Raw genomic sequence first — 20,398 nt, 5'->3', positions numbered from 1 at the left:
TCCATCCATCCATCCATCCATCCATCCATCCATCCATCCATCCATCCATCCATCCATCCATCCATCTGCCAACAAATCATTTACTGCCTTGTCAAGACTAAGTGAGTTCAGTTATTCCTCCGACATACAGTTTGTCTGTATGCAGAACAGTGTGCAAATAAACTTGATTGATTGATTGATTGATTGATTGATTGATTGATTGATTGATTGATTGATTGATTGATTGATTGTAACTCTTTCTGCTGCTGGAACACTGTTTGAAGATGCATTTATCAACTTCTGTTGTTGACCAAACTATTATGGATTATTTGATAAAACATTTTTACTTGCATTAAGGTAAATGCATTATAGTACATAAATGAATTGTGATTGTTTTGTTTCCTTACTGATAGGAAAAAGAAAGCAAATAACCAATGCTGATCAACAAGATTCAGTTCTTCTACCATTTTCCATATCATTCTCTGGTAATGAAAGTGATATTAAATTAACTACTTTTCTATTTGGTTAGACGAATGTTTGCGTCCAACATGGCATCAAACAAATACATCCTCTATTCACCATTTCTAATTTGTTCTAGAATAGAATAGAAGATGTTCTAGCAGCATTAAGGCGTGTAGGTTGGTAAAAGATAAAAATACTTAAAAACAGACCAAAATAAAAACTTAAAACTAATACATTGTGTAGCAAGGACAAGATTATCAAATGAAAATACTGCGTAGTCATCAGAAATGGAATTTAAAATGTGCTACATTTGTATATTTATGGGCTGAATGACAATAGATGTGATGAATAAAAACTCTACAAACAACAGAGATGTGTAATAACAGAAATGCAGGGATCAATAAAACAGTTGTTGATTAGAAGTTATATAAAGTCAAATGAATCATCTGTCTGTAGATGTTTTAATTGAGGAATCTTTTAACTAATTTATTTATGACAGTGTTTACTTTTTCCATGTTACTGTGAATAGTCTGTAAACTCTGTATTTTGCTGTCAGTCTTGGACAGCATTCTCTTGCAAAAAGAGATTTTTAATCTCAATGAGATTTTCCTGGTGAAATAAAGGTTAAGGAGAACAGCTCCTGGGAGGAAGGATCTCCTATGAAGTTTCTTTGTGCATTTAGGATGCAGCGGTGTGTCACAGAAGGAGCTTTCCAGCTCATTAACTGCTTCAAACCACGTTCTCCTGCAGGGATTTTAGTCATGTCAAATCCCACGTATAATCAGTCACATGCAGGCTACCTCTTTCCGCTTTTCAATGAATTGTTTCATTTCCTCCCTGAGGCACGTCTGCCCTGTTGGCACTTTCCAGTGAATATGAGTTGCTTGTTGACAAGTTTGTTTTTTTAAAGGCCAGGGTATTCCGAACAACCACAACATCCTGCTCAGGTGGATTGTGTTACGGTTGAATCTGAATTAATGAAAAAAACAGGAAGATTGACGCAATTATAATTAAAAACAAATCAGTAGACTCTCACCTTGGTTATCTGTAAAACACCATGCCAAAGCATGACCTTTAAGGTTAAAGTTTATAAATTGCCTATAAAAAATTGGATTGGTGGGTTTTAACTCAGGTGTCAGAATGTAATTAACTCTCCCACAAACTAGTGTTATTTTAACTTTTGTCTCTTGACAGAAGTGCAAATAGATTCCATTTTATTTGCAGTGCTGTCTGAATTGCCACAATACATTCAACTTAAAAATGCTTTTTAACTTATTATTATTTTATTTTTATCATCATTATATGCACGACTCTTGATATCCATAACTCATTGTCTTTATTTATAAAGGAGTTTTCATGGGTGACATAAAACACTTTACATAAGATTAAAGAAATAAACAGCAATGACCAATAAAACAAACATAAAATGTGGGGCTAAACAAATCTGGGTTGGTTATAAAGAGCTACAATGGACACAGGTGACATTTGAAGGTCTGAGGAAATAGGCTTGTTCAATAGAGATGACATATATGCCTGGAGGGGATTTTACTTGTGTGTGTGAGTAAAATCACACGTGTGAGTAAACAAGCACACTAAATACACTAGAAGCCTTTAGACCTGCTCAGTATCAGGGTTAATTAGTTCCAGCAAATTGCGTTGGTGATGATGAGGAGGAGGCACTGAAGACAGACATTATTATAAACTGCTTTCAACTTCTTGAAAAGAATCTTATGATTAATATAAAAACCAATAAAAAGAGAACTCATATATAATAATTTGCTTACTCAGTGTAATAGCGTAGAAAAAAAGGGAGGGGGGTATAGCTAAAAGGACAACCTTAATAACGATGAGCCAAAAAGACACAACATCCAGGGTCTTTAATGCCTGCAGGTCTGCTTGGAGGTTGTTCAGCAGGTGCGAGCCATAAGAACAACATAAAGACTTCAGTGTGGTTTTTTGAAAAATATTTTTGAAAAATGTTTTTCAGAAGGCTTGTGGGGTGTGTATGGCTTAAACAGTAAATATGCTGAATTCATATAAAAAATGTCAAATCAATAGAGCTAATGCAGACGCTTCAAAGTTAGAGTAATGCCAGCTGTTTTTCATCAAAATGTGGTTAAGCCTCTGACAGCTCTTGGAAAGCCTGACTACATAATACAATTATCAGAAATGATTGATTTTATGGATGACAAATAATACATTTCAAAATATGTGCCTAATTATTCATGTCACATAAAAGGAATACATAAATACTTGGTGTGGAGAGCACAGATTTATTACCCAAAGTTGAATAATTGCATACAGAATACAATGGGCTGTTCTGATGGAGCTCTGTGGTTAAGTTTGCGGTTTATATTAACGTCTGTCTTTGGTTGGTGTCTTCACTTGACCCCTTGTGACCTGATCTCACTTCCTCACTTGACTTGCAATTTAAGTCGGAGCCTGCGTCATAAAGCCAGCTTACTGGTGTAGGAGGTCCAGTGAAGACTTTTTAGCTGTAAGTAAAAATGGCAGAGTGGATTTGCTCACTGAAATGAAACATCTAAAAGGAATGATCACAGCCTGAAACAGAAAATAACAGACTACTATGAAATATGCAGCATTACTCTCACCGGCAGACAGTCGAGCAGTATTAGGAGTGTGAAGCTGTGGGTGATTTTTATACTTTGAAATAGGATTAATTGTAATGGCTTTATTGGTCTAAAAAAGATGGAAAACTGTGAATACATCTTCAGCACAGCCTGTAAAACACTTAGAAATTGTTAGGTTCTGTGTTTTCTGTGTAGTTATTTTTGAGGTTCTCTGTGTTTAGTCCTGTTCCTATCCCGTCTTCCCTGTTGATTGCTTCCCATTCCCAGGTCTGTCTAGTTACCTGATTACCCTCCCTGTGTATTTAAGCTGTTGTCTTTGTCTCTTGTCGGGTCCTCGTCGAATGTCATTCATCGTATGTCAGTTGTTGTCTCACGTGTCTGCTCGGCAGTAGAACTGTAAAGTCCTGGTTAGCTTCAGCTCTCGTTTTAGGTCCTCTGCCAATCAGTAGCTACCGGTAATTAGCTGTGTGCTAAACTCTCTGCCGTGCCGCCTGTGTTGGACTGTTTTGAGCTTTCACCATTAAATTCATCATTTCTTCTACAACCTGGGTCCCTGTGTTCAATCTCACCACCTCCAAACCACCACATCATGACAGAAATGTCAGGAGAGATTAAATAAACTAATGTCAAACTTATTCATAAAGCACATAAGTGACAGAACTGCTTTATAATAACCTCCCAAAATATTTCTTTAAAATAAAAATTATTTTTTTTAAAAAAAGCATACAAAAAAATAAAATAATATGATCAAAATAAATTATTTGGAGTGAAAAAATCAAAAGCAGTCACCACTTTTTACTAAACAGATCCATGATGAATCCGCAAAACATCTGAAAAACTTAATCACACTATTCCTATAATCTTTGTTAAAATCTACAGCATTTAATTCATGTTAAATAAACCAGAGATTAGCAACAGATGTGTATCTGTTAGTCATCTCTAAGGCAGGATTGTAAAACTGCTTCTCATTTCTGGCAACATCAAGATCTTGAATGTCCTAAAAAGAGCCAGTTGTGGAAGAATCTAGTGATAAAATTACCCTTTAACACGCGGTTAAAATATAAATTAATAACAGTCTGTATTTAATAATAGGGCCTTGAGTTGCTTTTAAAAGAAAAAAAAAGAAAGACTTCAACACAATGTTTTAAATAATGTCATTTCATGTAATGATTTTATGAATGGGTCTTCTGTGGTGAATGACGCTGAGGATTGGCACACATTTGGTCAGATTGTTGGGTAGCATCAATTTAAGATAATTTCATGATAATTTATGTTGCTAATGTTTGTCCTACTATAAATCAGCAGTGTATAAACTGCTTCAGGCTAAAACATCACTGACCTGAGCAATAAAATCTGTTTCAAAGCTTCACTTTAAAATAAACATGACACTCGGCAGCTGCCTGAGGCTGACATGCAAGTAGTAACATAATAGATTCTGCAGCTTAGTGACAAGTTAGATATTGCAAGTTAAGAAATTATTGTCATTTCATGTGTTTTCACTGAAAAATAAGCTGAATCAGACATTAAAGAACAGCTTCAAGAATTGCTAATAACGTTCAGGGTCTTTTTCTATCACTGTATACCTGGAAACAGAAGTGCGCCGGTTTTTTAGAGTCAGAATGAATTTATATCCCTTTTTTTTCAAATGCTAATCAGCGGGATATTATTATATGAACAAATAAATTGTGGCCTTTTGCAGGTCTTTCTGTTTGTTGAACACATAAATAACTATTTGCAAACATTGTAGTTTACGATTAATTGGACTCCTATAAAACTAGGCTGGTTCCTATAGATGGTGACTTAACCTTCTCAGTTTATATTGACACTTTGTTTACTGATTAACTTGATACGCCATTTGTGGCCTTTATTCAACACTAGCTTGACAGGAAGAAGGGCAGAGCGAAAAGAGGAAGACGCCCAGCAAATGGCCCAGGGCCAGGAATCAAACCGGGGACAACAGCATTGAGATATGTAGCTTCTGTGCATGGTGCACCTGCGCTACCACTGAGCCATCTGGTGCCTCACTTGACTCTTTTTATGTGGACATGCATTTATGTAACCTGAGTGAGAAATCTGCAGGATGGTGTTAATGCATCCTTTACATCATGTACAAAAGATATTAAGAGTACAGTAAAGCCCTTTTTGTTTGATTTCAGTGAATTCACGGCATTAGTCAGTCACGGATGTTTAGAATCTAGAGTGTAAAACAAGTTAAAGGTCACATCAACAGATCGGGTACAGATGAGGGAAAAACCCACTATAGTATTTTGTCATTTTTACTTTCTCATTTGTAAAACGCATAATATTGCTGGGAATCAAAATATTAATCCATGTTTGGATGGCAGCATATTACCAACTATGATTATTAATTTACTATTAAAGTTAGTTTCTTTGAATTGGGGCACTATTCTAGTTTGCTTGAATCATTAGCCAAACTTTTCAGCCTCTTACAAAGGAATAAATTCAAAGTTACAAAGAACACATACTCTTCAGGGAAAGTAAGTTGTGAAGAAATTTAAAGTATGACAAGCAAAATAAATAAATGAATAAATAAATAAATAAATAATAATAATAATAATAATAATAATAATAATAATAATAATAATAATAATAATAATAATAATAATAAAACATTTCTTAAACTTTGTCCATCTCAGAGAGCACTGCTTAATTTATTTTCCAAACATAATCTGCCAAGGCATTATTGTCCACTAAAACTGATTGGACTGAACTAGAAGAGCATTAATAAAGAGTCCCATAGTAACTCTTGAGGAGTTGCAAATATTCAGAGTTTAGAAGGGAGAATATTTTCATATGATACCTGTAAATTGTGTACTTCCTAAATCTGACCTTCACAGAGGAAGAAATAACCTATTATTGAAGGAAAGACATGTTCAAAGTTACTAAAAAACAACAGCATTAAAAGGAAGTGTAGAACAGATATTTTCAATGCTATTAAAATAAACTGCTAGGACTACACTCGCAGACCACGACCAGTAAATAAAAAAAGAAAAAAAAACAAACAAACCGAAACCCAGCAAGCAGAAACAGCACTTCTCCTCAGCTGCGCACCCGCCCTACGTAAAGGATGTTAGTAAATTTGCGTAGTGTCACGTGGTACAACGTGTCGTAGTTGCTACCTAGTAACCACGCTGGCATTGAGAAAAGCTCTGTTGGTAACATTGTAGCGCATAGCGTCAAACCAAGAACTGAATTCTCAAAAGCTGCGACAGCACAACGGTTACAGGTAAAAGGTAAATAAAAGTAAAACTTTCTCGTGTTGCCAACAAGTTGCAGTTATCCTTGCTTATCCCTACGATGAATGTTTATTTCCAACAGAACAGCTAACGTTAGCTAGTACGTTGGCGTTAGCTGTCCATGCAGAGCTATTGCTTTGCTGTGGTAATAGCATAGTGACTCAGTTTCCGTTTAAACCTACGGGTGAAAACAGAAAAAAATCACAGCTTTGTAGTACATATTAGTAGTGGAAATTACTTTTGAAGTTGTTAAACAATAATATTTTTGTGCTTCTAATGTTTTCTCTCTCGATGTGAAATTAATCATGGTTACTGATTTAACATATAAACCGCCAGTGCAGTTTGTTTATTTCGAACTGTGTTTAACCTCGAAAAAGTGAAGGGTATTACGATGCTTGGGCATCTGATGCAAGATCCATTTTATTAGTCAGTAATGTACATATTTTTAAAATACCTCAAAGAAACCCTTGCCCTACATGTCTGGATCCAGGATTGAGAGTGTAAAAAAAAGAAAAGCAGCAACATCTTTGGCTCTTTTAAACTGTGGTGCCTTTGATGACACCTGGACCATTATACCATAAGCATACTCACATTGAGAAAACCATCAGAATGAAAGTGCTCTCTCTTGTTTTTGCTTTTGGTAGGATATAAGTATACGTGGAAATGTGTCTGTTGAGAGAGTGGAATGTATTCAAGAATGTATTTTTGTTTGTTTGTAAATTAACACTGACGTTACAGTCATTTGTACTATTGCTTTGAAATGACTATTGCTTTGATCTTGTAAAAAGTTTGAGCATCACAGTTGTAAACAATATTAGGTTGAACTGCACAATATATTTAGTCTCAGAATCATCATAGCAATATCAATCAGTGCAATATTGCCATTGCAAATTACTGCTAGGATGCAATAGGTCATTGCATATTAAGTTTCAGATGACATGGATAAAAAAAAAAACTGCCTGTAATATTCTATGCATACTGGGAAATGCTTTTACAGCCCTCAGTTCTCAAACCTGATCTAAGTTTAATGTCTGACAAGGGAAAGCTCAAAAAAGTATTAGGGGCATTTTGATAAAACAAAAGAAAAATTCAGGAATAATGAGGGTGAATTAATGTCGCCATCAACATATTCAGCGATAATATTGGAGTTTCATGTTTTACTTATATTCTATTTCCCCGATATAATGTATTAATGCCTATCTTCCACATGTGGCAGGGGATTTCCTATCTAATCCCAACCCTGTCTTTCAGATAGTGTGACTGTGTTATGTTTTTGCTTTGTCATTATTAGTTCGCAACACTGAACTGAAAAATGCCTCATGGTCCAGAGGATCCTCGGAAAAAGTTTGTCCTGACGACTGCTGGAAACTTCTATGGTGTAAAACCTTCATCATCCCTGGTTGACAACCAAGAGCTGAACAACTTCTTGGATGATGGAAATGAATTTATTTTGTCCTTTACCAGAAATAATAATGAGCTTCACTTGTCGAATAAGGTAACAAACAAAATGCAGCAGAACATGTCTACACAAGTAAACTTTACAAAGCCAACATAGTAACAAATGTTTAATTTGATGTTAGTAAGGAATGCAAAAGTAATTAAGAGACCTAAATTTTGTTTCATATCTATTTCACTACATGTCTATTCTGTACTTGAAAGCTTTTTTCAAGTACATTTTTCTTACCGTTTCTTTTTTAATCAGATTGAGGCTTCTGAGGGGAATAGCAAAGAGAAGGTGTTGGTATTCTTCAAACTGCATCCCACTGTGATCACAGAAGACAACCTTCACAGGAGCCTCTTGGTGTCCTCCATGTTGGAATCTCCCATCACCACACTCTATCAGGCTGTAAAGCAGGTTTTTGCACCTGTACTGCTTCAGGTTAGGCTTTTTACATGCATCTTTCAACCAGAAAGATGCATAGACTGTTGCAGGGTAAATTCTTGTTGGTCATGCAATCGGGGAGGAAAAAAAAATTCAGCATGCAAAAAAAAAATAATTGTTTGATTGCATTTTGAGACATTTACCATTTTTAAAAAATCCTTCCTGGCTGAGTAAAAAATAATCGTTCTGAGTGCAAGTATATTATATGAGTAAATTTTCTTACATTTCGGTCTTCCGTAGGAGTAGAGATTGGCATGTTTTTTTTTTCTTACAAGTCCTTGTATTCTTCAAGGATGAGCGCTGGCGCTCAGCTTTCGACCCTAAGCTCGCAAGTCTGCTAAATGAGCTGGAAGCGGGCCTGGGCTCTGTGGTCCGCCAGTCTGGAGATAAACCTTCTGCCACGAAGGGTCGCACAGAAGATGATGTTCTGGGTATGTTCTTATATAAAGTATTTAAAGAAATATCGTGATCAAGGTAACAGCTCCTTTATGGTTAAAGGTACTTTAACCTTTTAACCCTTTTGGGACAAATTGTAATGAATACCCATCTGTATAATATTTGCAGATATTAATATTTAATATTAAGATTTATTTATACTCCAATTTAATAGTCAGCTAGACACCCAATATTTCTGTTATATTTCTCTTTAGAAAGCAAAAGGTAAATTTCTCACAACAATAAATAAGATATGAGTTATTCATTTGGTAAGTTATTTATTAAAAAAAAAACAAGTATTTAAAAAAAAATTAAATGATCAATTGATTCTTAAAAAACTGAAGATCAAATAAAACTTGGTCATCTGCAATATACTGTACACCTTCAATAATATTTTCAATAATGGGAAGCACTGAAAGAAATGATCTCCACCTAAAGGAGAAAGCTTTACAGTGTAGATTCAGATCTAATGAAGTATACAAAGAGAAAATATCAATTTGTTAATATTAAATTGTTTTGATGATTATTTTGGTTTGATATTTTATTATTTTAACACTTAATGCAGGAATCCTAACCCCCAATGATGAGTTCCAATTTTGGGCGAATCTTTCTGAGTCTGCAGAGAAGAGCAGTTTGAGAGAAAGGGCATCGTATTTCACACAGCAGTTCAAATCCATACAAAAGGTATGCAGGAGTTTTTTTTTTTTTGATATCATATAACAAGCTTACTGTTAAGGTAGTAAAACAAAACCATTTACAGTTTGCTACATGAAACCGTTTTCTTTAAGTTGAACATCTTAAAATGTGAATTGTCTGATTTTAGTACACATATAAAAACACTGTCATTAATGACTTTTACTAAGATATTTTTTTTATTTAGCAAATAAAACTCCACATGGTATATGTGTGTGTGTGTGTGTGTGTGTGTGTGTGTGTGTGTGTGTGTGTGTGTGTGTGTTTGTGTGTGTGTGTCCACCAGGAATACGTTGGTCTTGACAGCTTGTCCATGTCGGATGTCGTGGATCTAGTGGAACAGAGCAAAGATACTCTTGATGATGTTTGGAGACAGACAGATTTCCAGCCCTATCCAGAGCTGCGAATGATCCGGCTAATGGACATTATTGGTGGGAGTCTCACTGACAGACATGAACCAAAACAAGGAACTAAAAACATTTTTTGCTGATGTTTTTTTTTTTTCTTTTTGTAAAGCAAAATGACATCTTAGTGTGTTTATATTTAGTCTAATAAACCGCTCTACATCATTGAAATGGACAGTTTGGAGAACCAAAACTGAGTTTGTTTCCATAAAACAGCTTCATGTACTTAACATTTTATGCTGACACGTATTTTTTTCTTTAAATATGAAAATACTATTATTTCAATAATGTCATTTACTGTACGTGGTATGCTTAAATGAGTCTTTTTTTTATCTTTGTGGTTGTACCTGTGAAAGGTGGAGCTTTAGGAAGGTATGTCCAGAAGAAGCTGAGTGGTCTTAAAATTTTTGAAGAGCCATTTCTATTGGTGAGAGAGAACCTCAGAACAGGGGTCTCCATCTGTGAGCAGTGGGTGGTAGCCTGCGAGCATTTGACTGGACAGGTATGACAGAGGTTGATCTGTACAAAGATTTTATTCAGAGATGCAAGTCTGACTCAAAAATATTGTTGGTCACTTTATTAAAAGAAATACAGTGAATGCCAAAATTATGTTTGCCTTTATCTTCTTTCTCAGGTGTGGAAAAGACATGCTCCACACCCTTGGAAAGGAAATAAGCACTGTCCACAAACCCTTCACTGCCTTGCAAAGCGGCTAAATGAGGTAACTAAAGGTTCTAACATGATTTTCATTCAGGAACACGAAAGAATCATTTCTCAAATGTTGTTTTAAAGTAATCAGTGGGTGAAATAACATGCTTCCAGTTTTCCACATTTACGCAGGATTTGACTTGTTTTCCTAAACATGAAAAAGAGGAAGCAACAATGAGCTTTTATTAAGAAAAGAATATTTTCTTTTCTTATGTAGTGTTTTTGTTTTCTCAGAAGGATTTTCAGCCAAAGGGCCTTGTAAATTCCCATTTTTACAAAGTGTAAAACCTACAGCTTTTTTTTATAATAAAGGGGAATTCAAAAATCTGATCAAATGGACTATATTGTGAATTTGACTGGACAGGCATGAGGTGTAGCAAAACACATACAACAGAGTAACATGAGAAAACAGCCTTGTATTGAATTGGAGCAGGGGTCTTCTTGTCCAACATTAGTGTTTGACTTATTTCTAGAAGAATGGTTAAAACATTCCCCATAAACATTCTCTTACTCTTATTCAAAGCCTTTTTTGAAGTCTGTAACGAGTTTATAGCTGTGAAGACTAGGCAGACATGACAAACTCTAAGAGCTAAGGACAGGATGTCATTCAAGTTTAAATGTGTCTGAAGACATAGCAAATATGTTTTGACAATGTGCTGAATAGGGTGCTTTTAAAATATCATTACTGTTAAATCTTTTTGGATCTTTTAACAAATTGTGGAAAAACACACGAACCTTGGAAAATTATCTCAGTATTTTCTTATAATGACTCCAAATGTTTTCAGTCAGTACAACATAACGGAGCTTCTTTTCCCTTCATAGAGTTTTGTGCTGTTTCATTTTTTCTCCGCCTTGTAGGAGTTTTTTTCTGTTGAAGTTTTTCTGTTAAAACTTCAACAGAAAAAAACTCCTACAAGTTGTTGTCTGGTGATGTATCATGTTCATGGATACTTCTGTTTTTGCCAGGTTATTCTAAGGAACCACGATCTAAGGCAAAGTGCAGCTGTTTCTGCTGTGCAATATTAGAGAAAACAAACATATTTGATCCTTGTTGTATCTCTGTGTCTGCTAGGTGGTGACTGTCCGCATGGTCCATGAAAAGCTGCTGTGTTTGCTACCGGGAGGAAAGCAGCAGGCCCTGTCTGCTGACCGTGTGTTTGAACCGTTTTCTGGACTCAATCCTGTACATTACAATCCCTACACTGAGGTCAGATTTAGAGCACTCTGTCAAAACTTGGCATCTATAGGCATTTAGAATTTTTTTTTCCATTTGCTAAGTCAGTTTTCTGCAACATTTCCTTTTCAATGGACATAGCAAAATAACTTACATGACCTATTCTCCTCCATTGCCATAGTAAAATTACATATATTGTATTGAGTCTTCAAAATAAAATTATTTTGAGTATTTAAAAACTAAAAATTCTTGATGAAAATACAAAACCAGTTCTGCTCTCATTTTAATTTACAGAAACTTAATGCATAGGCAATTTAATCCAACTTATCCACAATTTAATTAATGGTAGACAACAAAGGCCTAATTAGCTTACGCCTCTGCACAGATGACATGCATTGTCACTTTGCTGAAACTGCATCATGTGTGAACTTGTAGCCTGGACTTTTTGTTTTTGCTGACGTGATGTGGTCATGTTATGGTATGTCGGGGACTACACAGCTCCTTAGACTCAGTCATTAAAAGACTATAGCTGTGAGATGTAATATGTAATCTCTCCAGACAGGGAAATCCCCTGCCAAATGTGGAAATTCTATCTCAATAAATCTGTTGTTATTAGGTTAATAAGATGTGCTTAAATAGTTGTGACCAATAGAAGTACAAGTAATAGAAAATGTGAACTGAGTGATAGAGCTCTCTCAGAAAAGCCAGTCATAATCCAAAAATTATAAGCCACTCATTATTTTGAGCATAAATGAGTCTAATCTCTTTGGTATTTTTCTTATTAACATCCAGCTTCTGGTGGTGTTTTCACTTTCCATTTGTGAGATGATCTTACTACTTCACTTTTTGTGAAAATAAACTCATGGCCTATTTCACACATCCAGCAGATATTTTGGTAATGATGTGCTTGAATCTGACCATTAGTTAATTGTGGAGCACCTTAGGTTTCAAAACCAATGATGTCCCTTAAGGTTTTAGTTTTCATTGACAAAAGGAAAAGTTTCTTTCACAAGAATAATCAACGGCTTCAGTAGAAAATAAACAGAAAGAGAAACATATCCGGATGCAACATTGGTATTTTTACAGTAAAGGAAAAACAAACATGGTGAAAGCAGTGAGAGTCTACTCTAATATATTTACATCAATAGCCTCTCTCATGTTGTGGTTTCTCAGTTAACGCCCAAACACCAACCTCTTTTATAGATCACTTTGTTCTTTTGCAGCGTGGCAGGTGATCTACTGAGATCACCCTTCTGCAATAGCAGAATCAAAGAAATGTAGCTTACAAATATATTTTCCTATCCGTTTCCCCCATGGCATTGCTCTGTGTCGTAGTCCTCATGTGTGTTCTCCAAATGGATTTGGTACTTTAAATACATAAAACGTTGTGGTGCACCATCCTCAGCAGGTTTTTATCTGCGTCCGATTCTGCTGAGCAACATATTTCTTGGATCAAGCAACCATGAAAGCCGGTTCATCATGACTTTGTGTTTATTTCTACCTCCAGAGTTTGGCCAGGGTGTAATATCAGAGGTTCAGTTTTAATTGCCATGTCCATCTGGTCCTTTCAGTTGATCATCACATGAAATAAACATGTAGACATCAATATATATCATGGAATGAGAAGATGTGAAAGCATTGAATTTTTCCTTTGCTCATGCTGTGACTGTCTTACGTTTATTGTAGCCTCTTTGGAGAGCAGCAGTGGTTCAGTTTGAGCGAGTAATAGCTCCGTCGGAGCAGGAGGTTGCTTGCAGACTAAAGAGCCACATCGCTGATGTGCAGGACAACCCACAACAGGTATTGAAACTCAACAATTGAACAGATGATTTAAGTAAACAGAGGGAACTTATGTTGTGTGTTTGTTTATTATGCAGCTTCTGCAGGTATTTCAGAAACATAAGGAGTTAATCAGACGCCCAACAATCAGCAAAGAGCTCCAGTCAGAGAGGGAGAAGCTGCTGGCCAAGCTCCTTGACTACAACAAGGGTACATAATCATCATGTAAAATCACTGTTACTGTCTCAGATAAGATGTGATTGTGATTTATTGTGCTTATGCAGGATAGAAAATCTTTAAAAAATGGATTCTACATTTGATCGTAATTATTGGACTGTTTGGACCTTATTACAGAATTAAAACAGTTGTTTCAACTTAAAATTGACGATTTAGTCAATTAACTGTGTAATCAGATATAACAGTGAAGGTCAGAGAACTTTCTTTTAGAAAGTTTTATTAAAAAGCAGAATCAAAAAGAAGTCATTTCTGAAAAGGAACATGTGATAGAGGTAGTTTCGTGAGAACTACTGTTGTTCTAAATATGTCTTGAAAGTGCCCTCTGTGTCAGACTGTAGACAGCGTTCTTCACCAGTGGAACATGCTAATACACTCACACTCCTGCCTACCTCAATACAGAAATGATTGAGCAAAACCTGGGTTGAGCCTTTTGTTTTTACAGTGAATGCCTTTTACTGGGTCTTTTCTGAAATCACTAATAAATTCACTCAATCAAAGTATCTGAGTCATAAAACAAGTTTTAGCTGAAAGCTAGTCCTTAAAATGGACTAAGTAAAGTGCAGCTTTGCAGTCAGTATTGCTTGTCATTATTGACTCAATTCTGTGCTATTGATTTTTTCTTTTTAAGGCCTGAAGAATGATTTTGAGAGCCGTTGCCATGGAGGCCCTGGAGACAAGACTGGCCCGCTTGTTGGCAGGAATCTCCCTGAGGTTGTCAACAAAATTGTTTGGGTGCGACATCTCTTACACAAGGTAAAGGAGGATGTTTTACATGAGTTAAGAAACTTCCAGTATTACAACCTAAGACTTAAAGAACAGACTCTCTTTGGTTAAATGGAAAGAGAATGACCACATGAAAACGCCCCAACCCTTTTCATTTTTATGCTTGCTCTCTTGTGTCAGGTGGAAGACTCTGTCAGGATATCGGAGGCTCTGCTTTCAGACCTGTCTGGCTTCAAGAGTTTTATGCGGTTCTGCGATGATCTTCTGGAAGTGTTGAGGGCGTATGAACAAGAACAGTTTGAGGACTGGTCCAGAGAGATACTTTTTGGATTGGCTGACCCAAAATTAGGGATCAGGTTAGAAATATAGAATTTTAAAATAAAAGAAGCTTTTAAACTCTTTATGCAGAGTTTTGAAATACAGTTCTACTTGATTTACTACAAGTCATTAAGCAGGGCATTACGGTAACGTATAATGCTTGTAATTTACACAAGTTCAAAGTTAAGTCTTGAATTTAATTCAGCAAATCTTACAAAAACCATGTTTTGTATGATTTTTATGTCACAGATACTAAATCCCAATAATGCTTTGCACATAATCAGCATTGGCATCAAAACAAGGAGGTCCAAGTGTTTTTTTTTGTGTTTTTTTTTTTCTTTTTTGTTCTACAAACAACCTCATGTCTCAAAGTTGATTCTCTCCATCCGTGTAGCCTTCAAGCCAGTAATCGGGTTATGGAACTGGACCATGTGGATGGCAGGCTGAAGATCCAGTACTCAGACAGGTTGGTCAGTCTGCTCAAGGAGGTCAGGCAGCTTTCAGCTCTGGGTTTCCCCATTCCAGCCAAGATACAGCAGGCAGCTAATACAGCAGACAAATTCTACAGGCAAGCCATCGTCCTAAAACAGGTGAGGCAGTAGGTTAGGATCCATAATGTCTCCTTTTTAAGTAAAAATGTATTCTAAATGTAAATGTTCTGTGAACAATGTCTCTGTGTTGTAGGTGGCCCATTTCTACAACACAATTGACCAACAAATGATTCCCTGTCAGAAGCCCATGATGCTCGGTCTTGCATTGGGTTTTGAGCAGGTCATAAAGGTACAGAGGCAAAGCACAAGACAAAAGCATTAAATGTGAAATGTAAAATTGTAATATTGTCAGACACAAGTACTTACTGTATCTTGAGGAACAAAGCAGATTGACCGTTTTAAACAGCGTCATACAATTTTGTGCTTTTAGATTTGATGTGATTTTTTTTGTTTTTTTTTTGGTCAGAATCATCGTTCCCAGTCAAAGGAGTCGGGTAGTAAACTCCAGATCACCTGGGATAATCCCAAAGAGTTGGAGGTATACATCAGCAACCTGCAGTCTGCTGCAGAGAAGCTTTCCACTGAGAACAGAAAGCTACGGAAATGGCACACTGATTTCATCGACAAGGTGATAGCACTGAGACAGCAACAGTAAATTGAATTATTGCCATAAGTCTTTGGAGCCTGATTCTTTCCTCACTCAATCAGATAGTGTTAATTTGAGGTTATGTTTTTGTCCATACCTCTGGGTGGACTTCTCAGGTGGTGATGCTTATGAATGTGGACCTACTAAAACATCAGCAGAGATGGAAAGATGGCCTCCAGGAACTCCGCACTGGCTTTGCCACTCTGGAGGCTCTGGTATTTACAAAACTATAGAGTTGCATGTATTTATTTGTTTGTTTTTTTTATTACTATTTTTTTTTATTACAGGACAGATTGTATTAAAAATGATCTTATTAACCTGACTGTAAATATTAATATAAACTATAAAAGTATGATACAAAGTTAACTTTAAAGCAGACCACAACAGATTTTTGTTGGGACTTCCCCTCCATCACTGCACCACCACTTCCTACCTATGTCTGTGCTTGATGAGTTTTTCTTGTTTTTACATTTCACCACAGATGTTTTTCAAGCTTGGATACAAGCAGCAAAAATAGCTTTAAATCCTGACTCTGTTAAAATAACATTTAAGCGATAGCCCTTTTTCTAGAATGTGTCTAACTGGTGCATAACTTCAGTCATGCCCTGCAACTTCTAGATGAATCTCTTCTGTAACCCTCTTAAACAAATGGCACCTTGCCAGGCCTCCGCAGAGCTAAATGACTGAATGCTGATGAGGGAATTCAGTCATTTGATTCTCCTGTGATGGAGGAGAAATGAATCTAGAACAGGAATGCTTAAGTTCAGTTCTTAAGATCTACCACTGTGTAAATTTTAACACACCACAATGACCTACACGTTACAGGATATTAGTTCTTGAGAACTGGATCAGAGCTGGTTAGCCAAAAATTGTACCCAAGAAAGAGTAACAAAACTTTTACAAATGTTTTACCTAAGTAGAAGTAAAACATCAAAAAATGTACTCAAGTAAGAGTAAAAAAACTGTGGAATGACTGACATTAAAATGTGATTTAGTATTTTAAAGTAGTATCATCAGATAGATGGAAAATAAAAAAAAGTTATGTGCAATCTCTGATATTTTGAAGACAAATAATAATACCCATAAATAACATAGTTACAAGACTTCTTTCTCATTTAAGAGATAACAGTGAATATATGTGTATCCACATTTCTCTTTGTGTTCATATAGGGGTTCAGTTGGGATGACATGCAGGCTTGGCGTCAGCACTGGAACTATCAGCTCTACAAGGCTCTTGAGCACCAGTATCAGACTGGTCTGGAAGCTCTGAATAAGAACTTGCCTGACATACATGTTGACCTCATTTTCAAGTACGCGTACTGTTAGCTGAGAAACTATTTTTCTCTATGTTGCTTTTGCCTGCCTGTGGTTTTTTTTTTTTATATAATTTTTTTCCCCCCACTCATTTTCACCCATATATATATATATATATGCAGATCGCTAACCAGACTTGTTACTTTGCCTCCCACCTCTGACTTTCCACACGTCTACCTCACATTTTTTCATTTCCTGTCCAACTCTTCCTCTTTTATGAACACTTTTTTTGTTTTTTTGTGCTGGTATTTGTAATAAATCGTGAGCTCTTTTATATTATTGTGACCTTCTCAACAGGCAGGGCCGTTTACAGTTTCGTCCGCCATTCGAGGAGGTGCGAGCTCGATATTTCAGGGAGATGAAGCGTTTCATCTCAATCCCAAACCAATTCAAAGGAGTCAGCATCCAGGGGGAGGAGCTTATCTTCAACATAATGATAGACAGAAACGCCTCTGGGTTCCTCACTATTTTCAGCAAAGCTGAGGACCTCTTTAGCCGCCTGCAGGCCACACAAGATAAGTTCAAGGTGAATTACCAGAACAGAATGTGACTTTGAAGATGAGTATAACAGGAAGCTATTGTAGAACTTTATGTCCAGATTGCCTTAACACAAGTGTTAGGGACATTTGTTTGTTCAGAAATTAGACCAGATTTGAAGATTTAAAAGAAGGTTAAATATTTACTCTCCTGCCACCTTTTTGCTAAGTGAGTCTTTTCTCAGTTCTCTAATTTGTTTTCTTTGAAAGAATGAAACTTTGATCACTCATGCTTCTCCATTTATATACTGTAGCTCTGTTGTTTTTACTGTCAGCATTTTCCCCCTAGGAGTACCCCTTAGAGAACATTAAGGAACAGTTTGCTGTCTTGTCACTTCTGGCACTTAGTCAAGCATATCTAACTCACAGGGGAGAAACCCTCAACCTCATACTTCTCTATTGTCATCTAGTTCTGTTTTTATTTCGTCATTTGTGTTTCATGGTAGGACGTTCGGTTTCTGTCACCTTTAACACAAAGCTATTTAAAAATGGGAAATAATGCTCTGCGACTAACTGACATTTGTCTGGCTTGTCTAGGAGTGGGTGGTGCTGGGCCAGGTAGATTTAGAGAAGTTGGTTGAGACGCATCTCACGTCGGTGCAGGACTGGGAGAGAAATTTCAAGGCACTCAAGGCCAGAGGGAAAGAGTCAGAATGCCTCCCCAGGTACATGTAACAACAACAGATTTATTCAATTAATAAAACTAAACGGAATGGTGAATACAACAAAAATGGAAATAGATTCCATAAATACGTAGATTTAATCCTTAGTTAATTGTTTGGTGCAGTTCACATTATTTTAACAACAGATCTGGTTTTCTGCTCATCAGCCAGGAGAAGGTAGACTGTATTACAGTCAACTGTGATCCGGTGAAAGCCACCATTGATGACCTGATCCAGAGATTGTTTGACTTGCTGCTCTTATCGCTTAAGAAATCAATACAAGGTAACCACATTCACATTTTTCTCTCCAGTCATTTCATTCTTTGCATTTTGTTAATGCCTTTTTTGCGCTTTTTTTTTGCTCTAGTGTTAGGCACAGTGAAATCCCCTTTTACAGTCAGTTTGTTTTTCTATGTTTTTTTTTTTCCCCCCTCAATTTCAGGCCATTCACAGGCCATAGAGAGCTTTGTTTCAGAGTCAATGGAAGCACTGGTCACACGACCTGAAAGCATGGAGGAGATCGGTGCAGCTTCTGGCAAATACAACCAAATCGTTGCTCGAAAGCCTGAAGTAAGACATACATACACCTGAAACCTGCTTAACTGGGAAAATAGTGTTAATCAGTTAGACTGTGTTGGGTTTTTACTTAAGTCAGTATAACTATTAGAGATATTAGATTTTGTCAATATTAGGTCAAATAAAATTTAGATACATTTCTTTTTTACAAATGTATCACATTCCAGACACTTACATTGCAATGCAGTGTAGCTCAGATGTTGACTATGTAGTATGAAAAATATTGTATTTGATGTCTGTTCCTAGATCTTCCCTCAGTTCCAGTTTGCTGAGGAGAAAAACTGCCTTCTGCGCGCTGTGGCTGGCGCAGGTCTGGACTCATTATCCTCTCTGAGGGCCAAGTGGGACAAACTGGAACTTGTCATGGAGAGCCATCAGCTAATGATCAAAGACCAGGTGAAGTCAACACATATTAACTTAGAATCATTATTCGGCAACTCGGAATGCACAACACATCGGCATTAACATCTGCATCGGCTGATGTTAGTGTTAGACCAATATATATATAACATATATAATATTGGTAAACATCAAATTTCTGCCACAACAACAATATTAGTATTGGGTATTGACATCAGCCCAAATTTTAATATCGGTGCATCCGTATCTGCAACCCACTGCAGATACGGATCCAGAGAAGTATTCACATCTCTGGACTTATTTATGTTTTCCAGCTGCAAACTTCACAAAGCAGATTTGTCAAAGTAAAAACATATAGAAGTTCCAAGGACATGAGTAATTTATCTTAGCTACTTTTTGTCCTAACAGGTGATGTTTTTGCTGTTTTTGCTGTGTTTGTTCTTAGGTAGAGGTGATGCGAAATCATGCAGCTGGTCGTATCGGTGCCTACAGGGCAGATTTGGAGCGCTTCAAAGCACGCTGGGACCAACTAAAACCTAAAGATGAGATGCTTGAGACTGGTGATCATGCCGCCCTGCTTGCTTGCCTTCAGACAATCAGAGACAAACAGCAGGAGTTCCAGGATATGGAGGTTGTACGCAATAAACTGCTGTAAGTTTGGTGCAATTTGATGAACTTATGTTAAGGGTAGACGGAAGACCATGGTCTTCACTTCCACCTCAGTTTAGAACAAAGTGAATTTTAATAGAAGAGTAAGCAATATATTTTCACATTGCTTTTTTGCAGTGAAGACTGCACATATTTTAATCTGGAGCCTCCAGATTTCTCCCTGGCAGAAGACACAAAAAGAGACATGGATGAGCACAGTCAGATGTGGAGTCTGTATGAGGAGTGGCAGCAAGGCTTCACAGAAAAGGCCCAGGAAGATTGGATCACATTCAGGTTTGGCTGCCAAGATAGACCCAGAAGATCCTAATGCGCTTATTACGTCGAATGTATTTTCTCATGTGTTTGTTTGCTGGGTTTTGAAGGAGTAAAACATATGTGTTTGAGGAGTTTCTCTTTACATGGCAAGACCGACTGAGAAAACTAGAAAAACCAACAGCCATGTCTGTTAAACTCCAAGGAGAAGTGGACAAATACAAGGTATGGACAATATGAAAAAAAAAAA

General features: G+C 36.6%; 1 protein-coding gene across 1 annotated transcript in view; it reads left to right on the top strand.

The window, feature by feature from the left end:
• Positions 1-6,179: 6,179 nt before the first annotated feature.
• dync2h1 (dynein cytoplasmic 2 heavy chain 1) overlaps positions 6,180-20,398 on the top strand; it is a 114,798-nt gene continuing 100,579 nt past the window's right edge. Inside the window, exons 1-26 of the mRNA XM_015045830.1 lie at positions 6,180-6,286; positions 7,581-7,784; positions 7,992-8,168; positions 8,464-8,602; positions 9,172-9,290; positions 9,586-9,730; positions 10,060-10,205; positions 10,338-10,424; positions 11,484-11,618; positions 13,272-13,385; positions 13,463-13,574; positions 14,230-14,354; positions 14,505-14,680; positions 15,037-15,232; positions 15,327-15,422; positions 15,600-15,761; positions 15,896-15,994; positions 16,950-17,089; positions 17,391-17,619; positions 18,167-18,294; positions 18,459-18,574; positions 18,734-18,861; positions 19,114-19,263; positions 19,673-19,878; positions 20,014-20,169; positions 20,259-20,379. Coding sequence (XP_014901316.1) covers positions 7,602-7,784; positions 7,992-8,168; positions 8,464-8,602; positions 9,172-9,290; positions 9,586-9,730; positions 10,060-10,205; positions 10,338-10,424; positions 11,484-11,618; positions 13,272-13,385; positions 13,463-13,574; positions 14,230-14,354; positions 14,505-14,680; positions 15,037-15,232; positions 15,327-15,422; positions 15,600-15,761; positions 15,896-15,994; positions 16,950-17,089; positions 17,391-17,619; positions 18,167-18,294; positions 18,459-18,574; positions 18,734-18,861; positions 19,114-19,263; positions 19,673-19,878; positions 20,014-20,169; positions 20,259-20,379 — 3,585 coding nt within the window. The 5' untranslated portion in view covers positions 6,180-6,286; positions 7,581-7,601. The remainder of the gene's footprint in view (positions 6,287-7,580; positions 7,785-7,991; positions 8,169-8,463; positions 8,603-9,171; positions 9,291-9,585; positions 9,731-10,059; positions 10,206-10,337; positions 10,425-11,483; positions 11,619-13,271; positions 13,386-13,462; positions 13,575-14,229; positions 14,355-14,504; positions 14,681-15,036; positions 15,233-15,326; positions 15,423-15,599; positions 15,762-15,895; positions 15,995-16,949; positions 17,090-17,390; positions 17,620-18,166; positions 18,295-18,458; positions 18,575-18,733; positions 18,862-19,113; positions 19,264-19,672; positions 19,879-20,013; positions 20,170-20,258; positions 20,380-20,398) is intronic.

The sequence above is a fragment of the Poecilia latipinna genome, unplaced genomic scaffold, assembly GCF_001443285.1.
Source record: "Poecilia latipinna isolate Pla-1442-1.1 unplaced genomic scaffold, P_latipinna-1.0 Scaffold746, whole genome shotgun sequence".
NCBI classification, from domain to species: Eukaryota; Metazoa; Chordata; class Actinopteri; order Cyprinodontiformes; family Poeciliidae; genus Poecilia; species Poecilia latipinna.
This window is presented reverse-complemented; position numbering and strand designations above follow the sequence as displayed.